The sequence below is a fragment of the Papio anubis genome, chromosome 1 (genome assembly GCF_008728515.1).
Source record: "Papio anubis isolate 15944 chromosome 1, Panubis1.0, whole genome shotgun sequence".
Taxonomy (NCBI): Eukaryota; Metazoa; Chordata; class Mammalia; order Primates; family Cercopithecidae; genus Papio; species Papio anubis.
Genome location: NC_044976.1, coordinates 49719427 through 49739623, shown reverse-complemented (window position 1 = coordinate 49739623; position 20197 = coordinate 49719427). Strand labels below are relative to the sequence as shown.

The window sequence follows — 20197 nt, the reverse complement described above, 5'->3', positions numbered from 1 at the left end:
CCTGCAGGGATATTGTGAACTTGTTACAAGGTATTGCTAGGGTATAATGTACCATATAGCATGTGGACATCACGTTACCGTGGGGGCCTATGCTAGAAGTTTTCTAGGAAAACCAGACAAGTGCTCTGGCCCCAGCCTCCCTACCAGCTGCCAGAATGATGTCGCCAAAGCACACACCTTGTCAGGCCAGCCCTTGCCAACTCCCAAGGCTCCTCTTGCTCTTAAAAGAAGTCCTGAGTTATTGCTGAGTCCTTCCTGGGAGTTCACCCCTGCCCTGCTTGCCACATCTCCCACTTCACTCTGCCTTAGGTCCTTGAGCCTTCCCCCAGTTCTTCAAATATGCCAAGGTGGTTCCTACCTTAGGGCCTTTGGACGTGCTGTTCTCTCTGTCAGAAACACTTTCTGCACTGAGCTTTCTGCACCAGATTTCAGCTCAAATGTCACCTCCTCAGAGAAGCCTTTCCTATCCCCAGACTAGGTCAGGTCCAAGGATTCTTCTCCTTGGAGCCTGCCATCACCCTCATAGTGATTTAATGGGGGGAGGGAGGGTCTGTCCCTTAAAGTGAGAATGCTGTGGGGGCAATGGCTTGGTGACTTTGGTCCCTGCTGTCTTCCAGTGCTTGGCACAGAGAAGCCTCAAGCTTGCTAATTGAAAGCCTTCAAAATGCTGTCAGCCCAGGAAGGAGGCAGACACATCGTTAAAGCCTCTGTCCTGCCTCAGGTGGCTGGGCTAGGGGCTCTGTGGCTCTGTGCAGTTGGTAACCAGGAGAAATAGAGTTGAATTCCAACCAGGAGACTCCAGGAAGACTTCCTGAAGGAGGAGGTGTTTGGGCTAGCCCAGTGGTTTTCAGCTAGGGGTGACGTCCCCCTCTGAGACATTTTGCAGTGTCTGGAGACATTCTGGGTGTCCAGCTGGGGAGAGGATGCTACTGGCATCTGGTGCTCAGGGGCCATGGATGCTGCTAAACATCCTCAGATGCCCAGAACAGCTCCCCTGCCACCCCCAACAACAAAGAATTATCTATCCCCAAATGTCAGCAGTGCGGAGGCTGAGAAAACCTCTTTTAGACAGGATGTGGAGTACCAACAAATGTCCAGAAGCTGCCCATGGCAGAGTGTGCCAGGGCCCATACGGCTGAAATTCAGGGGTGAGGAGTGTGTTATCATGGTGGGAGATGGGATTCGAAATTCCTGAAATATCAGTTCTCAGGATCACCAGAACTGTATGAATCCACCACCAGGGAGTTTACCTGAGGCCCAGCTGGAAGGGGTCCCCGCCCCAACCCCCACCCCCAGCAGTGGCTGAAACAGGACTTGGCATCTCTCTGCAGGGAGCTGGACAGCCTTGTCCAGTCCTCACAGTACTGCAAGGGTGAGAACCACCCGCACTTTGAAGGAGGAGTGAAGCTCGGTGTGGGGGCCTTCAACCTGGTGAGTGCTCCTCCCCCATTTCCACAGTGCCTGGCTCGAGCTCAGTCTCGCCTTCTGTCCCTGACTCGTGTGGTCACTGCCAAGTGCCCCTGCACCTGACTGTGTGCTGGGCACCGGGATCCAGAGATGATCAGATGTGTGGCCAGCCTTCAGGGACTCACAGCTGGGGTGGGGGTGGAGTGGGCGCTGGAGCCAGCTCCAGAGTCCATCAGTGCATTTCTTCCCAAGTCCGGCCAGTAGCTTGAAATCCACTGTGGTAGAGCCTTCACAGCACCTGACCATGGCACACATAATAAATCAGGGCTTTCTCTGCCCTAGAGAGCTGCTGGTTACACATTTACCAGTGGCAGGGAAGGAGACAGTCCTGAAACCAGCTGATGACTTAGAGGGGACAGAGAACTAAGTCTTCCTCCTGCATGGAGTGGGGGAAGGTTTCCTATGGGAGGGAGTGAGCATCTGTGCTGGCTCCTGAAGGATTCCTAGGAGTTTCCCAGCTGAGGAGGGGCTTTCAGGCAGAGGGATCAGGAAGTCTGGGAAAACTGCCTGATCAAGGGAGGAGGAGCTTCCCAGGGAAGATTTTAGCCTCGGGAACCTAGGTGGCCAGGGGCCTTTCCAAAGTTAGAGGGGTGGCCCTCTCCTCTCCAGGTAAAGCCTGTTAAAGAGCAGGCCTTGGGACAGTGGGGGTGGCCCCTGCCCCCTCTGGGTACCTTCACATGCTTGATTACCTCCTTTCTTGCAGACATTGTCCATGCTTCCTACTAGGATCCTGAGGCTGCTGGAGTTCGTGGGCTTTTCAGGAAACAAGGTAACCACCTGCTTCCTAGCACCCCTGACCTGCTCAGCCCCAAAACTGGGGCTGGGCTGGACAGGGTGGGGCTGATAGGCCGCAGGGCCTAGGTGCCCGTCCTGGCTCAGCCCCTCTCATTGTATGACCCCGGACAATGCCCAGACCTCCCTGGGCCTCAGTCTTCTCTCCAGGCGAATGGGGCTAGTGATTCCTGCCTGGCCCTCCCAGTGTGCAGAGGCTCTGGGTGGGTGGGGATGGCTATGAAGGGCAGCTCCATCAGTGGCCCAGGATCACACATTCTCTGAGCCTGACAGGTGTCAGGAGCTGGTCCCTCTTTCTATAGATACTGCCTCACTTCAAGACTTTGAGCAAGTCCTTCCCCAAAAGACCATTTTCTGGTGCTACCACTTCATCCAGTAGATGCCCGAGGGAGGCCGTACTGGGCATCAGACCTTGAGAACCAGAGAACTCAAGCACCCAGAGACTTTACTGAGGGCAAGAACCTGAGTACCAGCCCCAGGTTGAAGGCAGCAGATCAGGGAGGGCTTCCTGGTGAAGGAGGCTTCGTGTGGTAGAAGGAGCATTGGCCTGGAAGTTAGGATCTCTGGGTCAGTCCAGCCTCATCCCCTTTTCTCTGTGACTCTGAGCAAGTCCCTACCTTCTCTGAGCCTCTTTTTAGTAAAATAAGGACCTTGTTATGGACCAGATAAGTGTTTCTCAAATGTGCACTGACCCTTACTGATATTTGCCACAAGCACGGACCTCTCTTTTATAATGTATATATTACTTTTCTCAAAAGTGACTCATGACTTTTACTGAAATTGATTCAAAGGAAACATGTCTACACAAACCTCCATATTATTTGGCATGATAAGAACATAATCATAAAAATAAATACCACAAGGGCCCAGCCATCTTTTGGAAAGCCCAGCTAGACTATGTGGTGGGCCCGGGTTCCGCCAGGGCTGCCTCTTTCTGAGAAAGGGGGCTCAGGGTGAGAGAGTTCAAACCCCGCGAGCAAAGGACTGGGGATTTCTCCTGGGCACCACCAAAGGATAGAAAGATAACTGAGAAGGGAAAACGCTCACGGTGACTCAGTGTTTCCTGGCGCCTGCCCACGGACCCCTGAAATCTTGGCTGCCCTCTGCTGTCTGAGCTTTGGAAAACATTGGCTAGAGGCTGTGAAGGTCTCTTTCAGTTTTGTTTCCTTAAGAAAGCACATGGGTCATGAGTAGGACTTCAGGATGATGAAGGGAGGGCCCAGAGGTGAGGCAGTGTGGCCGGGCCAGGCGGGTTGCAGGACCTACTGTGCCAGCCTGGGCTTCCTCTTTATCTCGAAGGCAGGGGAGCCATGGAAGGTTTGAGGCAGGAGTGAGGCAGGTCAGATTTGTGTTTTAGAAAGAACGAGAATGCTCTGGAGGACAGACCAGGCAGAGACTGCAGGCAGGGAAACAAGGTGGGGGGTCTGCCCCCAGCCCCTCCCCAGCCAGGCAATGGAGGCTTCTCCCCCAGGAAGCCTTCCCAGTCCCCACCTGTGCCCTGAGCCCGTGGCTGGGATCATCCACCTCCGTGTCTCTCGTGCTCCCAGCCAGACCTGGGTTGCTAGAGCCCTCAATACCCATTGCAGGGCAGCTGAGCCGGTGACTATAGGGAGGGTGGGGAAGGGGCTGTGGAGAAGGTGGGGGACACCTGAGACCTGCCAGGCCTTTGTCCTGGCCTTGGCAGCCATGTCCCCTTCCCCCAGGAATGCGCTGGGGCACTGAGGGGCAGCCCCTTGCTCAGGGCCACGCAGCTGACCCGGCCTCCAGGGTTCCAGCGCTCTTCCGCCCCTTTGCTGGCAGCACTGCCCACACAGCTGTCCAGCTGCCTTCCAGGCCCCTGCCCTCTCTGGGAGCCTCACCCACCCTCCCGTCCCCTCAGGACTACGGGCTGCTGCAGCTGGAGGAGGGCGCGTCAGGACACAGCTTCCGCGCTGTGCTGTGTGTCATGCTCCTGCTGTGCTACCACACCTTCCTCACCTTCGTGCTCGGTAGGTGCCCCTGTACAGGGGGACCTGGGGCCCTGGGGTTTGGTCGTCTCCAAGGGGGCAGGAGAATGAGGGACTACAGACCCTGCTCATGCCCCTGCGGCTAGGGATAGGGGTACTGAAACCAGAAACAGAGCCACATCCACTGTCCCGGGGACTGGCCTGCTGACACCCACTGCCTCACAGTGTGACTAGGTTCCAGCCTCAGTTTTCTCATCTGTGAAATGGGGGGGTGGTGCCTACCCTGTGGAGGGTGTGAAGACACTGTGTACAGCACCTTATGGTTCTGGGCACAGCCTTGGTGGACACAGGCTCCTGGTTATCGAGCCCTGTGAAGTGCTTGGGGCGATATCTGCACTGCCTTATATAATCCTCATGTAACCCTAGGGACAGGGAGAATTATCATCCCCATTTCACAGAGGGGGAAGGGGAGACCCCGGGAAGCCCCTACTGGGTTGCTGGCAGGATCACAGGAGCCAGGAGTGCTGACATGTTCTGTGTCTCCCCCACCACCTCCTCCAGGTACTGGGAACGTCAACATCGAGGAGGCCGAGAAGCTCTTGAAGCCCTACCTGAACCGGTACCCTAAGGTGAGCCCCATGCGCTGCCCAGTACCTCCAGCCCACAGACACCCACAGACCCCCACGGACCCACACGGACTTGCATATGTGTCATTGCAGGGTGCCATCTTCCTGTTCTTCGCAGGGCGGATTGAAGTCATTAAAGGCAACATTGATGCAGTGAGTGATGGGGGTCTGGGCCGGGGCTGGGGATCCCTCGGGCTCTCCCAGGCCAGCAGTAAGTCAGGCACATGTGACATACTCAGGGACAGGACAGACTGGGAGGGGGTCCCCAAGAGAGAACCAACCAGAGAGCAGGAGACAGAGAGGCCCTTTGGACAGAGCAGCCTGGGAAGACGGAGGAGGAGGCATTTGTGGTGCCTGGGATTTTGACTGGGAGATATAGGACTGCAGCATTGCAGTGGAAGGAGGTGCGGGGAGGTGCTTGAGGGAGGCAGAGGTTAGGAAAGCCCATCTGTTTAGGGCATGGCCATTAGGCTGGAGTCTGGTACCTCCCCTCCATTATAGCTCTGTCCTGTTCTTTCAATTTGTTACAAAAAACCAGAGTCCCAGGCGGGGACTGTATTTGGGCCCAAGGTCATGTAAGACTTAGGAGGTAAAACCAGAACTGGAGGCCAGATCTCCTGGCTCCTGGGGCCCCACCTGAGCCTAGCACAGGGTTGGACCACCATGACCTGGAGAGGCCAGGTCTGCTGTGGTGTTGGGAGGTGCGGAGGATGCAGAGGGGTTGGGACTGGGTGGGCACTCATCAGGCTGACCAGAAGGTGCCTGCAGGCCATCCGGCGTTTCGAGGAGTGCTGTGAGGCCCAGCAGCACTGGAAGCAGTTCCACCACATGTGCTACTGGGAGCTGATGTGGTGCTTCACCTACAAGGGCCAGTGGAAGATGTCCTACTTCTACGCCGACCTGCTCAGCAAGGAGAACTGCTGGTCCAAGGTGGGCTGATGCCACGTGTTAGGAGCATTGGGTGAACAGGGCTGACTGTGTGCCTCCAGACCAGGGGCCAAATCCCTAACTAAACACAGATGTCTCAGCTGAAATCTAACATAACCGTAAATTCTAATAGGACTCAGGCTTGGAAGGAACTAAAGACCACAAGAGAAACTTCTGAACCACAGTGTGTCACAAAGAGACTTCTAGTCACAAAGGACAGAAACATGGCTCCCTCTGTCCAACAGAACTGTCTCTATGGTAGAAATGTTCTACTTATGCACTGCCCACATATGGTAGTCACCAGTCACATGTACACAGTGAGCACATGAAATGTGCCTAGTGCAGCTGGGAAACTGATTGTTTTCAGTTTTACTTAATTCAATTAACTAAATGTTAAATTTAAATAGCCATGTAGGGCTAGTGGCCACTAGATTGGACTATGCAATTCCAAAACACAAAAGGCTCATATAACTGAACATTCTTGGCACATCTGACTTCAGGTAGGGCTGGATCCAGGAATTCTAATGAAATGTCTGGCTTGGTCTTTCTATCTGTGACTGTGCTCTATCCTGTGACATCTTTGTTTCTGCGACATCTTTGCAGGAAGCTTCTCTCCATGTGACAGGCAAGGTGGCCACGGGCTGCTTCTACTCACATCCTCCCCTTGGTTTCAACCAGAGTCCCACAATTCAGCCTCACTGGTCTGACTTGTCACATGCCAATGCCTGGAACAGAGGGGTGGGAAGATTCTTCATGGGCTGAGGGTAGGAGAGGAGTGGTTCCACAGAAGAAAATGATGCTCCCAGAAATAGTGGAGGGATTAACAAGATGCCACATAGGCAAAACAAAGCCAAACAGATGCTTGCCTACCAAAGATGAAATTTATCACGGTAAGTATTGAAATAAGTGTTAGCTTGTGCCATCATAGTAATGATAGTGCAGAAATTGGAATCAAGAGTCTTAGAACCACCTAGCTCAGCAAACGTCTAATCTGTTATTTGTAAATACGCAGGACATGTGTCTTCATGGCTTCATCCCCTGCCCATAGCAGACATTGCTAATCAATCCTCTGCCATGAGCCTGGCTGTGACCTTAGATGCTTTCCCTGCAAAGCTCCAGGCAGCTGTTAGAACTGACCCGCATTGGCACCTGTTAGGAGACCTGTCATCTGCATCTGGTCCCTCCCCCTCCTCCACATGGAGGTCTCTTTTCAGTAGCCCTGCCTGGGGACCAAGCTGAAGGGGAATTTTCTGGGTCTGGGGCAGGTGGGGCTAGGGAAGGGAACAGGCTTCTACTGAGCTCTCAACGTGTCTGGCACCTGTCCTGTCCTCCACACCACACCCAGTGAGGAGAAGTTATTATCTCCATTGGGCACATGAGGGCCACTGACACTAAGCGAGGACTGTGACTTTCCCACCCACATGGCTGTTGGTGACAGACACTGGATTTGAGGACAGTCCTGTATGACTCAGAGGCCTCTGCTTCTCTCTTGCTCCTAGAGTCCTCCCGAGGAGTCAGGGCTTGCCCTGAGCCCACCCTGCTACTGAAGATGCTTCCTCAGGCCCAGCTCCCATGGCCCCCACACCCCCTCCTACTCCCAACAAGGACAAAGCCTCAGGGAACCTTTTTTCTTTTTTGAGAGATAGGGTCTTGCTATGTTGGTCAGGCTGGTCTTGAACTCCTGGGCCCAAGCAATCTTCCCATCCCTGCCTCCTAAAGTGCTGGGACTCTGGGCCTTAGGGAACCTTTTTGAACTGAAAGTGACTCTTGAAGCCTTCCTGTAGAGTGAGGTGGGTGGCTGGGGCTAACCACATGGGGAAAGGGAGACCTGGTGGGGGCACACAGCTGCTATATAGAGGAACGGAAGGTGGGCCAGGCCTCCCAACTGTCAGCAAGTCTGGCCTAGTTCCCAGCCCGCTGGGGTGGCCAGTCCCGCTCTCTCTGCAACACTCTCCTCATGAGGACTTCCTGTGAACAACGGGGGTTGTAACACTCTTGAGTTCTGGGGCCCCACCCATTTCTAATCTCTAGAACTTGGCCATCGCAGACTCCACCAACTTACAGTCCTGGGGCCTGGGCCTCTGGCCATTGCCATAGGCACCACCCGCTCTGCACAGGCAATGCCTCTCTCTGCCAGGATCCTCCGAGGTCAGCTGCTGGGTCTGACCCGCAGACCCTGACTGAGTGATGGATGAACAGAGTACGCAGACACAGGCTTGCCTGTCAGCAGATAGGGGACCCTTGCCAGAGTTAGCAGCAGCCCTCATAAGCCGGCCATGCTTGCATTTATTTAGTACAGATGTAATGACAAAGGCCTAAAGCAAACTCCATTTCTGGGTAATTAACATTGTGCCCCCCGCCCCACCCCCGGAGAGAGCAGTCCTCTGCTCCGATGATTAAAGGCCAGGTTCTGAGGCCTAAGTAAACTAACTTATCTAGATCAATTCCCTTCTTGTTATCTACTCTGAGAGAACTCAGCTGTCTTCAGCCACATCCTTTCCCGAAGCTTTTGCAAAACCTCCCAGCCTTCCAAGAAGGTTTGCTGCTTTATATAATTTTTCCCACCCTGACCTATCTCCTACAGTCAGCCCTGTGGAGGCCTTTGTGTTTCCCCCAGTGCTGGCAGCCTGGAGGCTTAGATGGCCAGAAACAAGGCGGTGACAGTGGCCTGCTCAGGGCTTGGGAAACCCAAGGAGCTAAAGGCATCCTCGGGCAACCCAAGAGGACAGGAAGGCTTCTGAGGAGAGACCTCTGAGGTGGGTCTTGGAGAGGAAGGATTTAGGGAGGCAGAGTGGAGGAAGTGAGAGGACACCCCAAGCCGAGAGGGCGGCAGGACCAAAGGCTCAGACGCCAGAGCGTTGCGGAGGGGCTCTGTGCCATGGGGTGAAGAGTTTGCACAGCAGAAGAGCAGGGGGCCTGTATCAGGGGAGACAGCTGCTCTTTTCCCCCAGTGTGGCCGCCGTACTTCTCTGGAGAGCTGGGGCATCCACAACTCTCAGTCACAGCCTCCATCCTAACCCTGCTGGTGCTGTGAGGGTGAGCTGTCTGTGGGCAGGAGGGAAGGCTCTTGGAGGTGAGCCTGGTGGAGAAGGGATAATGGCATTCCAGGCCAAGGAACAGCACAGGCAGAGGCCCGAGGAGAGTTTAAGGAGTGTAGGGGAGGAAATGGCAGAAGATGAGCCAGAAAAAGAAAGGTTAGGGCAGGCCGTGGAGGACGTGAGTGGCTGTTTGAGCTTTATCTAGCAGTAGGGGAGCCGTGGCAGGCTTGTGGCTTAGATAGGTGCTTTAGGAAGCCCACCAGCAGTTGCTGGGCCATCCCCACTTGCCAGGTCCTGTTCTAGGCCAGGAAATACAAGAGTGAGCAGGAAAAGACCCCCTCTGAAGGCTCACATCCTAGTGGGGAGAGAGACAAGAAACAGATGTGCAATATAACATGATGTCTGGTTCCCGTAAGAGAAGTGAAGAACAAGCGAGGCCGGGCCCAGGGAGTGACGGGAGGGGCGCCTTTGTAAGGGGAGGTCAGGGGAGGCCCGTCTCAGAGGACACCAGAATGGAGCGCAGGAGCAGCGCATGGCAGTCACAAAGCAGGCCATTTGGGCAGAGGGAGCTGTGTAGGGCAGGGCAGGAGTGTGTTTGATGTGTCCTGGGAGCAGCCCGGAGGCCGTCGTATGGCTAGAGTGTGGCAGGTGTCGGGGAAACAGTAGATGTCTCCTGAGTGTGATGGGATACAACCAGATTTCCAGAAGGGACTGACGTGAGCTGACTTAAAAAGGTCAGCGTGCGAAATGGCTTGCAGGGGACAGGAGTGGGCGCAGGGAGACAGGAGACAATGTGTACCAGGACAGCAAAAAGACATCCCGGGTAGCCTGGAACAGGGAGATGGTGTGGAGATGGTGGCAGTGCGATAATGAGAGCCGTAGGGCAAGGCCAGCAGGATCCTAGAGTGAGACAGGAGGTAAAGTCACTGGGACTTGGTGCCTCCACGTCAGGGGCAGGGGAAAGGGAGAGGACAAGGGCAACCCGGGAGGTTAAAGATGGGACCGGGGCCAGGCGCAGTGGCTCATGCCTGTAATCCCAGCACTTTGGGAGGCTGAGGCGGGCGGATAGCTTGAGGTCAGGAGTTTGAAACCAGCCTGGCCAACATGCTGAAACCCCGTCTCTACTAAAAAATACAAAAACTGCCAGGCATGGTGGTGCATGCTTGTAGTCCCAGCTACAAGCCGGGAGGCGGAGGTTGCAGTGAGCCGAGATCGCGCCATTGCACTCCAGCCTCAGTCTGGGCGACAGAGCAAGACCATCTCAAAAAAAAAAAAAAAGGTGGCACCGGGAACAGGTTTCAGGGAGGGAGACTCTTCCCACAAAGACCAGCTTTTCCTCATGCTGTAAAGGGCGGGCTGAGGCCCGGGCATGGGTGGGGCTGTCAGGTGGAGGCCGCTTTCCGCCTGCTCTAGGCAGGACTCCCGGATGTCCGGCGCCCTTTCCTCTCCACCCTTTCTTAGCCAAGAGGCAAGAGCTATGGTTCGGAACTTGGCCACCTGAGGGCAGCACAGAGCCAGGCTCCTGTCTCGGGACTTCTGAGGAAGGGGCGTGGCGTGCAGGGAGAACTGGATGGGGTAGGGGGTTCTCCCGCAGGGCCACGGTTTCACTGTCAGGGCTGGCTGTGCATCTAGTGGGCAAGAACGTGGGGTTGACTCCCGGCTCTGCCCCAGTAGCTCTGGGGTCCCAGGAAGCAGAGGTAGGGTACGGACTCCTTTCTGGCATTGGCTTTGGGATCAAGCGAGGTGCCGGATTTGATGTGCCTGGCACACAGCAAGGCAGATAGTTCTACCAGAGTGGCCCGAGCTGAGCCGACCCAGGCCCTGCTCACGTTTCTGGCTCAAGCCTCTTTTTTTTACAGCCCGTGCTTCATCGTCTATTGATAATCCACACATATCCTGTCGCCTCCTGGCGTTGCTCAGCCCCTTCCCCTTGGCTGGAAGGCCCTGTCTGGGGCCTCAGGGAATTTCCCCATTGCCCTTCAGGGGCCCACTCTGAAGGTGTTGCTTCCCGGAAACCCCGATTGAGCCGCTGTCCTTGTGTGTCTGCCGCAGCCTCAGCCTGTCCTACCCATTACTAGTTGCATGGGTTCTTCTTGCCACTGCTTCAAGTGGAGAAGAAGGTGGCTGCTTTGACATGGGTTGTCCTGGATTCCGGTCTTCAAGTTGCTTCAACTTCTTACCTTCGTTTTTCCCCTGGGGCTTGGAGACAACGCGAGCTCCTATGCTGGGCCACGTGAGGTCCGTCTGCAGATTCCAGCCGGGCTGGGGCTGGAGGAGGGCTGCTCACACCTGGCTGTTGCTCTGTCTCACACAGGCCACCTACATTTACATGAAGGCCGCCTACCTCAGCATGTTTGGTAAGGAGGAGTACAAGCCATTCGGGGACGACGAAGTGGAATTATTTAGGTGGGTCTCACCATCGTGCTCCCACTGTGTAGGCCGCTATGGACAGACCAACCAGGCTATCCTGAGCTGTGGGCACTGCGGAGGGAGGAGTGGGGTGACTCCCTGCCCCCACCCCAGGACTGACCCACCTGCGTGTCCTCCCCTCCCATTGCCACCCCATGCTGCTGCTACTGGTGGTTGGAGCCCTTTGAATTTCTTCAGAGGCTTTCTTTCACAGAAATGGTTTTGTCAATATCATCTCCCTCCAAGTCTCTTTCATGTGGGCAGTAGGACAGATATGGCCACCAAGGTCCGGGGAGGGAAGGTCTTTCACTCTGCTGAGTTAACCTGAGACACTCAGAGAAGCACAGTGGAGAACTGAGAGTCGAAATCGAACAAACAGGAGTAAACCGAGCCCCTGCTTGTTCTTAGCTGTGTCACCTGGGACAACTTCGGCATCTGTAAAATGGGAATAACAACCTCCACCTCGCAGCACTGTTTTGCAAATCAACTAGATAATAAATGTAAAGAGCCTGGCATAGAACTAGGAGCCTAGAAGCTGCCCGCTAAGTGGTGGCTGTTTTCATTCTTCCTGTACCACCGTATTTGCTTTCTGTGAAGCATCTTTAGAGCAGAGCTCAGCTGTGGCAGGTGGAGGATGGAGCTTGGAGCCTTCCTCCAGTCTTGGTGAGGTTGACCCCAATTTGCAGACCTGGAAGTGGGTATAATATGGGCCTCCTAGGCTACTGCTGTCACAATAATAGGGCGTTCATCACTTCCAGAGTGTCTGCTGCTACAGCAGGTTCCATGTCCCCTCTCAGATGACTCTTCCAGAAAGCCTAGGAGGCCAGGTGTCATTACCTCCATTTTAGAGATGAGGAAATTAAGGCCAAGAGAGGTTCTACAGTGAATAAGCAAACGAAGAGTTTGGGGGGACCTCACACCCACATCCAGCTGTTTCCTGTGCCTAAATGGCTCAGGCCTGAGGTCACAGCCACACCCAGTGACTGTGGCAGAAATAGGAGGAGGGTGGGATGAAGCTGGGTGGGTGAGGCCCCAGATGTGGAGGCGTGCCTGGTGGCATACTGCATTTTGCTCTGTCCCTGGAAAGAGCTGAGAAGGTGAGAACTCTCGAGTCAAGAGTTAATTAAGGGTTTGAGCTGTTTGGTGTTGGGTAGGTCGCACCCTTTCTCTGAGTGTTGGTCTCTCCTGTGAAATTGGGATTAAACTTCTCTTGAGTCCTCCCCGGAAATGGGGCCTGGGAGTGGAGGCGATAACTAGGAGGCAGGACTGGCCCAGGGGTGTTTGGCACACTGGCACCTCTGCCAGCTGGCGGGGAGGAACCCCTTGCCCAGCCATAGGAAGTGGCCAGGTCTTGGGGCAGGGTCTCTAAAATAAGACCATAGCCGCAGGCTATTTCAGACCTAGAAGGCTCTTTAGAGTCCAACACTGTCATTGTACGGATGGGGAAACTGAGGCCCAGAGAGGGGCCAAGCATGGCTAGGTAGGCTGGGGACCCTCCGCCCTCTCCTACTCTTTTTCATCCTCTCCCACCCTCCCCATCTCTTTTGCAGAGCTGTGCCAGGCCTGAAGCTCAAGATTGCTGGGAAATCTCTACCCACAGAGAAGTTTGCCATCCGGAAGTCCCGACGCTACCTCTCCTCCAACCCTATCTCGCTGCCAGTGCCTGCTCTGGTGGGTAGGAGGTCTGGACTGGCACTGCCCTCCGGGTTTAGGATTGTGAGGATTCACTGAGAGCCACAGCCAGGGGGAAGTGGATGAGGAGAAAGACCTTCATGCCTCAGGGACCTGGGGAGGGTTTCGCAATTCACCTGCGAGTCTGACCCAGCCTCTACCCCTTAGAAAGAGATGGTCCACTGGGGCTGGGAGTGGAGAGACAGGCAGGCTGCAGATAAGAGGCAGAGAGGGTCGCCCTCCTGGACAGATAGCCCCATGTCGCTGTGCCCAGGCAGAGGCATCACCCGGCTGCCTGTGATCCCAGCCTGACTGCTCCAGTCTTGTCACAATGATTTTCATTGTTTTCACGGTCCCCCTCACTGGACCAGCGTCTTCACGTTATATTCAACTCTGAACTCACATAATAGCCAACATTGTTATTGAGCACTTGCTCTGTTCAAGGCTGCCCACGCCCATTGCCTGTGGCCTCATTTGAGCCTCACATCAACCCTGTGAGTAGGCGCTGCTGGTATCTCCATTTTACAGATGGGGGTAACAAGACCTAACAGATCAGTAGAAAGATCAAATAACTTGCCCAGGTCACACAGCTGGTGAGTTGGAGTCAGAATTTGAACTCAGCAGTCTCAGCCCACAGCCCATATTCTGAGCCATGGTTGTGATGCTAATTCTATGCACGATTTGAGTAGGCATCTGATAAAGTTCCAGCTTGCTAAGAGTCCTTGTTATTCAAGTAGTAAGGGAGCCGGAAAAGTAGAAGGCAGCCTGCTTGAGAGACCTTTTTTTGGTCCTGGCTGTACTGTTCATTAACTGAATAGCCTTAGGTCGGTTCCCTCTTCCCCTTATGTAAAATGGCTATAATAATAGATTCCTTTCCCATTTCACAGAGCAGTTATGAGCATGAACGAGAAAAATGTGTTAAATACTTTATCAGTTGAAAAGGTCAATATTTGGCAGGGCGCGGTGGCTCATGCCTGTAATCCAAGCACTTTGGGAGGCCGAGGCGGGCGGATCCTGAGGTCAGGAGATCGAGATCATCCTGGCTAACTTGGTGAAACCCTGTCTCTACTAAAAACACAAAAAATTAGCCAGGTGTGATGGCAGGCGCCTGTAGTCCCAGCTTCTTGGGAGGCTGAGGCAGGAGAATGGTGTGAACCCAGGATGCGGAGCTTGCAGTGAGCCGAGATCACGCCACTGCACTCCAGCCTGGGCGACAGAGTAAGACTCTGTCTCAAAAAAAAGGTCAATATTTCTATAGTTTGATTCAGCATTTACAACTTGAGTATTTCTAAAGTTTTAAAATATTTTATGGTTTAAAATATACAATAGGCCAGTCATGGTGGCTCACGCCTGTAATCCCAGCACTTTGGGAGGCAGAGGCGGGCGGATCACCTGAGATCGGGAGTTTGAGACCAACCTGACCAACATGGAGAAACCCCGTCTCTACTACAAGTACAAAATTAGCCGGGTGTGGTGGTGCATGCCTGTAATCCCAGCTACTCGGGAGGCTGAGGCAGGAGAATCTCTTGAACCCAAGAGGTGGAGGTTGCCGAGATTGTGCCATTGCACTCCAGCCTGGGCAACAAGAGTGAAACTCCGTCTCAAAAAAAAAAAAAAAAACACCAAAATCCAGTAAAGCTATTGTTATCAAGTGGAACAGGAGGATATTGTAGGAAGGGCAAGGGAAGCAACTATACCAAAAACTTAGGGGAGAATTTCCCAAACTGTAATCTGCAAAATACTATTTATGCATTAAATGATTTCATTTGGGAAAGACTGGCCTAAACACAGTTTATATACTATAGACTTTCTTGGAGTCTTATATATTAATCTAAGAAGAAGCTTAAAGATATGTTTTTTCTCTAACTTATTTGGCCACAGAATCATTTTTAATTTTAATTTTTATTTGTGGGGAAGGGAAGAATCCTTTTTTAAAAAATGAAACATTTGCTGGCCGGGTGTGGTGGTTCATGCCTGTAATCCCAGAACTTTGGGAGGCCAAGGTACGTGGATCATTTGAGAGCAGGAGTTCAAGACCAGCCTGGCCAACATGGTGAAGTCCCATCTTTACAAAAAATTCAAAAATTAGTGGGGCATGGTGTCATGCATCTGTAGTCCCTGTTTCTCAGGAGGCTGAGGTGGGAGGATAGCTTGAGCCCAGGAAGTCAAGGCTGCTGTGAGCTCTGATAGTGCCACTGCACTCCAGCCTGGGTGACAGAGTGAGACCCTGTCTCTAAAATAAAATAAAATTAAACATTTGCTAACTTGGAACCAGAGAACAATTTGAGAAATACTGGTCTAAACTGAAATTCCCTTCCTAGAACATAATAACAAGAACCACAACAATAATGTCTTTCTAGAACTTTATGGCTACAAAGTGTTTTCACATCCATTACCTGGTTTGACAGTTTAGGAAATGCACATTTAAGCAAACACAGTTACTATGAATGAAAGTTTAATTTAGTATTATTATTTTATTTTATTTATTTTTAAATATTTATTTTAGAGGTGGGGGTCTCACTGTGTCATACAGGCTGGAGTGTAGTGGTGATATCATAGCTCACTGCAGCCTCAAACTCCTGGGCTCAAAGGATCTTCTCATGTCAGCCTCCTAACTACAGGCGAGCACCCATGCTTAGCTACTATTTTTATTTTTTTGTAGAGACAATATCTTACTGTGTTGCCCAAGGTGGTGGTGAACTCCAGGGCTCAAGAGATCCTCTCACCTCAGCCTCCCAAAGTGCTGGGATTACAGGCATGAGCAACCATGTTCAGCCTAATTTAGTATTCTGAGCTTCCTGGCAGTCAAGGCAAAAACAAACAAAGAAAAGGAACCAGTAACCTAACAAAGACAAGGTGGAAATAAATTTTTTTTTTTTTTTTTTTTTTTGAGACAGAGTCTCACTCTGTCACCCAGGCTAGAATGCAGTGGGGTGATCATAGCTCACTTCAGCTTAGATTTCTTGGGCTCCAGCAATCCTCCCACCTAAGCCTCCCAAGTAGCTGGGACCCCAGGCTTGCACCACCATGCCTGGCTAATTTTTTTTTTTTTTGTGGGATTTTGCCGTGTTGTCCAGGCTGGTCTTGAACTCCTGAGCTCAAGTGATCGTGATCCACCTGCCTAAGCCTCCCAAAGTGCTGGGATTACAGGTGTGAGCCACCATATCTGGCCCCAAGATTTTTTTTTTATTGACGGTGTCTCTGTCACCCAGGCTGGAGTGCAATGGTGCCATCTTGGCTCACTGCAACCTCCGCCCCCTGGATTCAAGCAGTTCTCCTGTCTCAGCCTCCTGAGTAGCTGGGATTACAGGCACGTGCCACCACACCTGGCTAGTTTTTGTATTTTTAGTAGAGATGGGGTTTCACCATGTTGGCCAGGCTGGTCTCGAACTCCTGACCTCAGGTGATCCACTCACCTTGGCCTCCCAAAGTGCTGGGATTACAGGCGTGAGCCACTGTGCCCGGCCCCCCAAAATTTTTTTAATTAAAAAAAAAAAATCTAAGAAAAAGAAAAAAAGGAATCAGATGTGTTTTAAGAGTCTCAATGATGGTAACTTCATTCTAAAGGAAATGGAATGTGAGTGTCATTATTTAGCCCGTTGCTTTGGGAGAATAGGAGTAGGAAAGAAGGTGACATAGCCTTAAATTCTGTTGTCCTGAAATGTGTGTATGGAGCATGGCCTGGTCCTCAAAGGACAGAAAGTGGCCCCAGAGAGGTTGGGAGAAAGGACGTAATAGCACTCAGGGAGGGCATGAGCAGAAAAATAGCTGGAAAACTTCGGCAGCTATGAGCAGCACAGTACGGACATTGGTCCATCTTACATCTGCACTGGGGTAAGGTGAGAGCTCAGTACCAAATCAATGATAAGGCTCCCATAATCCCCTCAGGCCCACAGCTTCACAGGCTGACTGAGACCTGTTATGGATGATTAGAGCTAGAAGGGCCTTTAGGGAACCTCTGATCTGAACTGCCCATTTTGTAGATGGGAAAACTGAGGCCCCATTAGGAAAGAAGCCTGGGACTGACTTGCCCTCCTGCCTTCAGGAAATGATGTACATCTGGAATGGCTACGCTGTGATTGGGAAGCAGCCGACACTCACAGATGGGATGCTTGAGATCATCACCAAGGCGGAAGAGATGCTGGAGAAAGGCCCAGGTGACTTCCCTCAGGCCCTTGAGCCTGCCAGGCTAGGTCAGGTCTTTACAGCTGAAGGTTCCCTTTGCCAAAAATGTCCTTCCCCCGTTCCCTACCCTGGCAATTCTCCTTTCCCTCTCTAGACTGAGCTCCTCCAAGCAGCTGTTCCTTGTCCCCTTGGTAGGGTCAAAGCCTCTGGGCTCCCACAGCCATGGGGCTTCCTTCAGTCCTGACCTCACTGTATTGTCATTGTCTCAGTATTTGCCTTTCCTTCTTAGATGTGACCCCCCCTGAGGACAGCGACCATGTCTGATTTACCTGTGTCCCTTTGACCTAGCACAGAGTAGGGGGCTCTATAAGTAACTGCTGCAGAAATGAACAAGTCTGTCTTTTTCCTTCACATCCCTATTTTCAGAGAACGAGTACTCAGTGGATGACGAGTGCTTGGTGAAATTGTTGAAAGGCCTGTGTCTGAAATACCTGGGCCGTGCCCGGGAGGCTGAGGAGAATTTTAGGAGCATCTCTGCCAAGTAAGTGCCTCTGCAGCTGCTCCTGCTGCGTCTGAGTCTCCTGGGTAGAATATTCAGGGCTTCTCCATCCTCATGCCCACTGCAGTGGCTGACCCTAGCCAACCCCCGCTCACCACACAGGTACTAAACTAGTGTCCACTCTTGCCAGGACTTGTGCCGGGACCTGTACAGATAATTCAGACCTAGCCTCCCAGTGCCACCAAATTGCATGACTACAGGAGCACATCCATGTTTTTTCGAGTGAACAGTGTGCCCTGGAGTTTGTAATTCAGCAACTCTGTCCTTGCCCTCGGGGAGGGCAATGTGACAGATGGCAAACTGTAGGCAGCCCAACCAAGGCTCATCAGGACCATGCTAGAGGAAAGCAGAGAGGACAGCAGGTGCCCGAGGAGGGACCTGAACTTCATGGGAGGTACTAGGAAAGGCTTTCCAAGGCTGACGTTGAAAGTGGGAAGTTCATCAGGCGGAGAAAGCAAGGGAGGACAGGTTTGAGGTGGAGTAGGGACAGCATGCACCAGTGCATGGACACAGGAAAGACACCTGAGGCGGGGTGACGGCGATGGGGTCTTTGCCTGCCTGGGTGAAGTCATAGAGAGAAAAGATTGAAGATTAAATAAGGAGGGATAGAATGAGAAGGGCCTGGATGTTTTGTATTCCAAAGAAGAGAGCCAGAAAGGGTACCGGGCAAGGAAGATATCTCCAGGGCAGCATGGAGGTCGGGTCAGAGGGGACAGGTCAGAGACAGGAGACTTTACAGTTCAATAAATCATTCAACCTGGAGAAAGGGAGGTTGGGACTTAGGTGGCGGTAGATTAAGGACATGACAGGAGCCATAAGTTGTCAGGGAGCTGGAGCCCAAGATTACACACAGGATGGGAAGGCTTTGCTGTGGATCCCAGCCTTTCTATGGCTTGGTAGTGGGAACCTCCCAAAATTGCAGTTCAGGTTAGGAAATCCTCACGTGCAGTTTGGGAAAGGCTCAGGAGGAGGAACCTGAGCCATGTCTTCTGTTCTGCAGTGAAAAGAAGATTAAATATGACCACTACTTGATCCCGAATGCCCTGCTGGAACTGGCCCTGCTGTTTATGGAGCAAGGCAGAAATGAAGAGGCCATCAAACTCTTGGAATCTGCCAAGTAAGCCTTGCGTAACCTCAATCTGTCCTTTGCTCCCTCTGAACTCAGCTCAGGAGCTGGCTGGGGACAGAGTTGCCCAGACAGCAGTGAGTGGAGTTGCTAGCAAGGCCAGTCTGGCAGTCTAGAGGGCGGACCTGTGTCCCTCGGAATCCAGCTGTCACCTGTCATAGGAAGACTTCTTTCTTAATGTATGAATGGGCAGTTAGACCCCCAGAGGCAGGAAGTAAGTTCCCAAGGTCACATCAGAAGCCAGCTGCACGGCTGTGTGAGGACCCATGACTCCTGCCTTCCAGGCTAGAGGTCTATTCCCTACAACCACCCCTTCAAGCTTAGGAACCCAGGAGGACCAGGAGTGGTTCCAGTGGGCATGATACCAGGGGTGAGGGGCCACAACCCTCCTGGTTAACTCTCCCACTGGGCAGGGCTCAACGCTCTCAGGACCCAGGAATTTCTCTACAGTCCTTCCTTGGCTGGTGGGGCTCACACAGCTCCAACAGGAGGAAAAGCATCTCTGGGAGCAAGCAGGCTCTTGTGTCTGATTCTCTGCTCAATTCCAGGCAAAACTACAAGAATTACTCCATGGAGTCAAGGACACACTTTCGAATCCAGGCAGCCACACTCCAAGCCAAGTCTTCCCTAGAGAACAGCAGCAGATCCATGGTCTCATCAGTGTCCTTGTAGCTTTGTGCAGCAGTTCTGGGCTGGAAGACAAACAGACAGCTGGACAGAGCTCCTGGAAACATTTCAAATATCCCCTCCCCCTGCCCTGCCCTGCCTTTGGGGTCCACCGGCGCTCCAGTTGGATGGCACGACATGGGTATCTGTGCAGAAGCCAAGCTTTTCACCAGTGTGGCCAAGGGCCTTTGCCAAGGGCAGAGCAGGTGGAGCCCTCTGCCTGCCTATCACACATACGGGTACTTGCTTTTCACTGTGATGTTTAAGAGAATGTATGAACAGTTTACATTTTCCTTAGAAATACATTGATGGGATCACAGTTGGCTTTAAAAACCAACAACCACCAACCACCTGTAAGTCTTTGTCTTCACCTATTATCATCTGGAGGTAAATCTCTTTATATGATGATGCCAAAGGGCAAATTGCTTTTCAAATTCAGCAAGTTCTCAGCTTGTGTGACTGAAGGGCCTTCAGAGGACCTGAGGAGTGCCTGGGAGAGGCTGAGCCTCAGGCTTCAATGCTTCTGGGGTTGGGCACGAGGATGCACACAGACATCCACTACCTTACTACTCACACTTCATTTCACTCCTTTTGTAAATTTCCAATTTAAAAATCAAGCACGTCTTTTTAGTGAGAGAAAATCTGAGCTCTTGTGTAGAAAAATCCATCTCCACCAGTAGGAAATGCCACGGCTTGATGGAAGAGCCGTGTGGCCCTTTCTATGCGAAAGCCAGGAATTTTGGGGGGCAGGAGGAGGTTCTCAGAATCAAGTCTGTATCTTTGCTGTATGCCAAACTGAAACCACTGGGAATAATTTATGAAAGATAAAAATCTTCTGTACTTCA

General features: G+C 52.5%; 1 protein-coding gene across 6 annotated transcripts in view; it reads left to right on the top strand.

Annotated features, from left to right (window-relative positions):
- TTC39A (tetratricopeptide repeat domain 39A) overlaps positions 1-20197 on the top strand; it is a 58816-nt gene extending 38619 nt beyond the window's left edge. For all 6 annotated transcript variants that reach the window (XM_003891872.3, XM_017961457.3, XM_031668525.1 and 3 more), the window contains 12 exons: positions 1332-1431; positions 2171-2236; positions 4139-4247; positions 4767-4834; positions 4925-4984; positions 5600-5761; positions 11111-11202; positions 12756-12876; positions 16922-17033; positions 17428-17542; positions 18561-18677; positions 19235-20197. In XM_003891872.3, the coding sequence (XP_003891921.1) occupies positions 1332-1431; positions 2171-2236; positions 4139-4247; positions 4767-4834; positions 4925-4984; positions 5600-5761; positions 11111-11202; positions 12756-12876; positions 16922-17033; positions 17428-17542; positions 18561-18677; positions 19235-19358 (1246 nt within the window). In that variant the 3' untranslated portion in view covers positions 19359-20197. The remainder of the gene's footprint in view (positions 1-1331; positions 1432-2170; positions 2237-4138; positions 4248-4766; positions 4835-4924; positions 4985-5599; positions 5762-11110; positions 11203-12755; positions 12877-16921; positions 17034-17427; positions 17543-18560; positions 18678-19234) is intronic.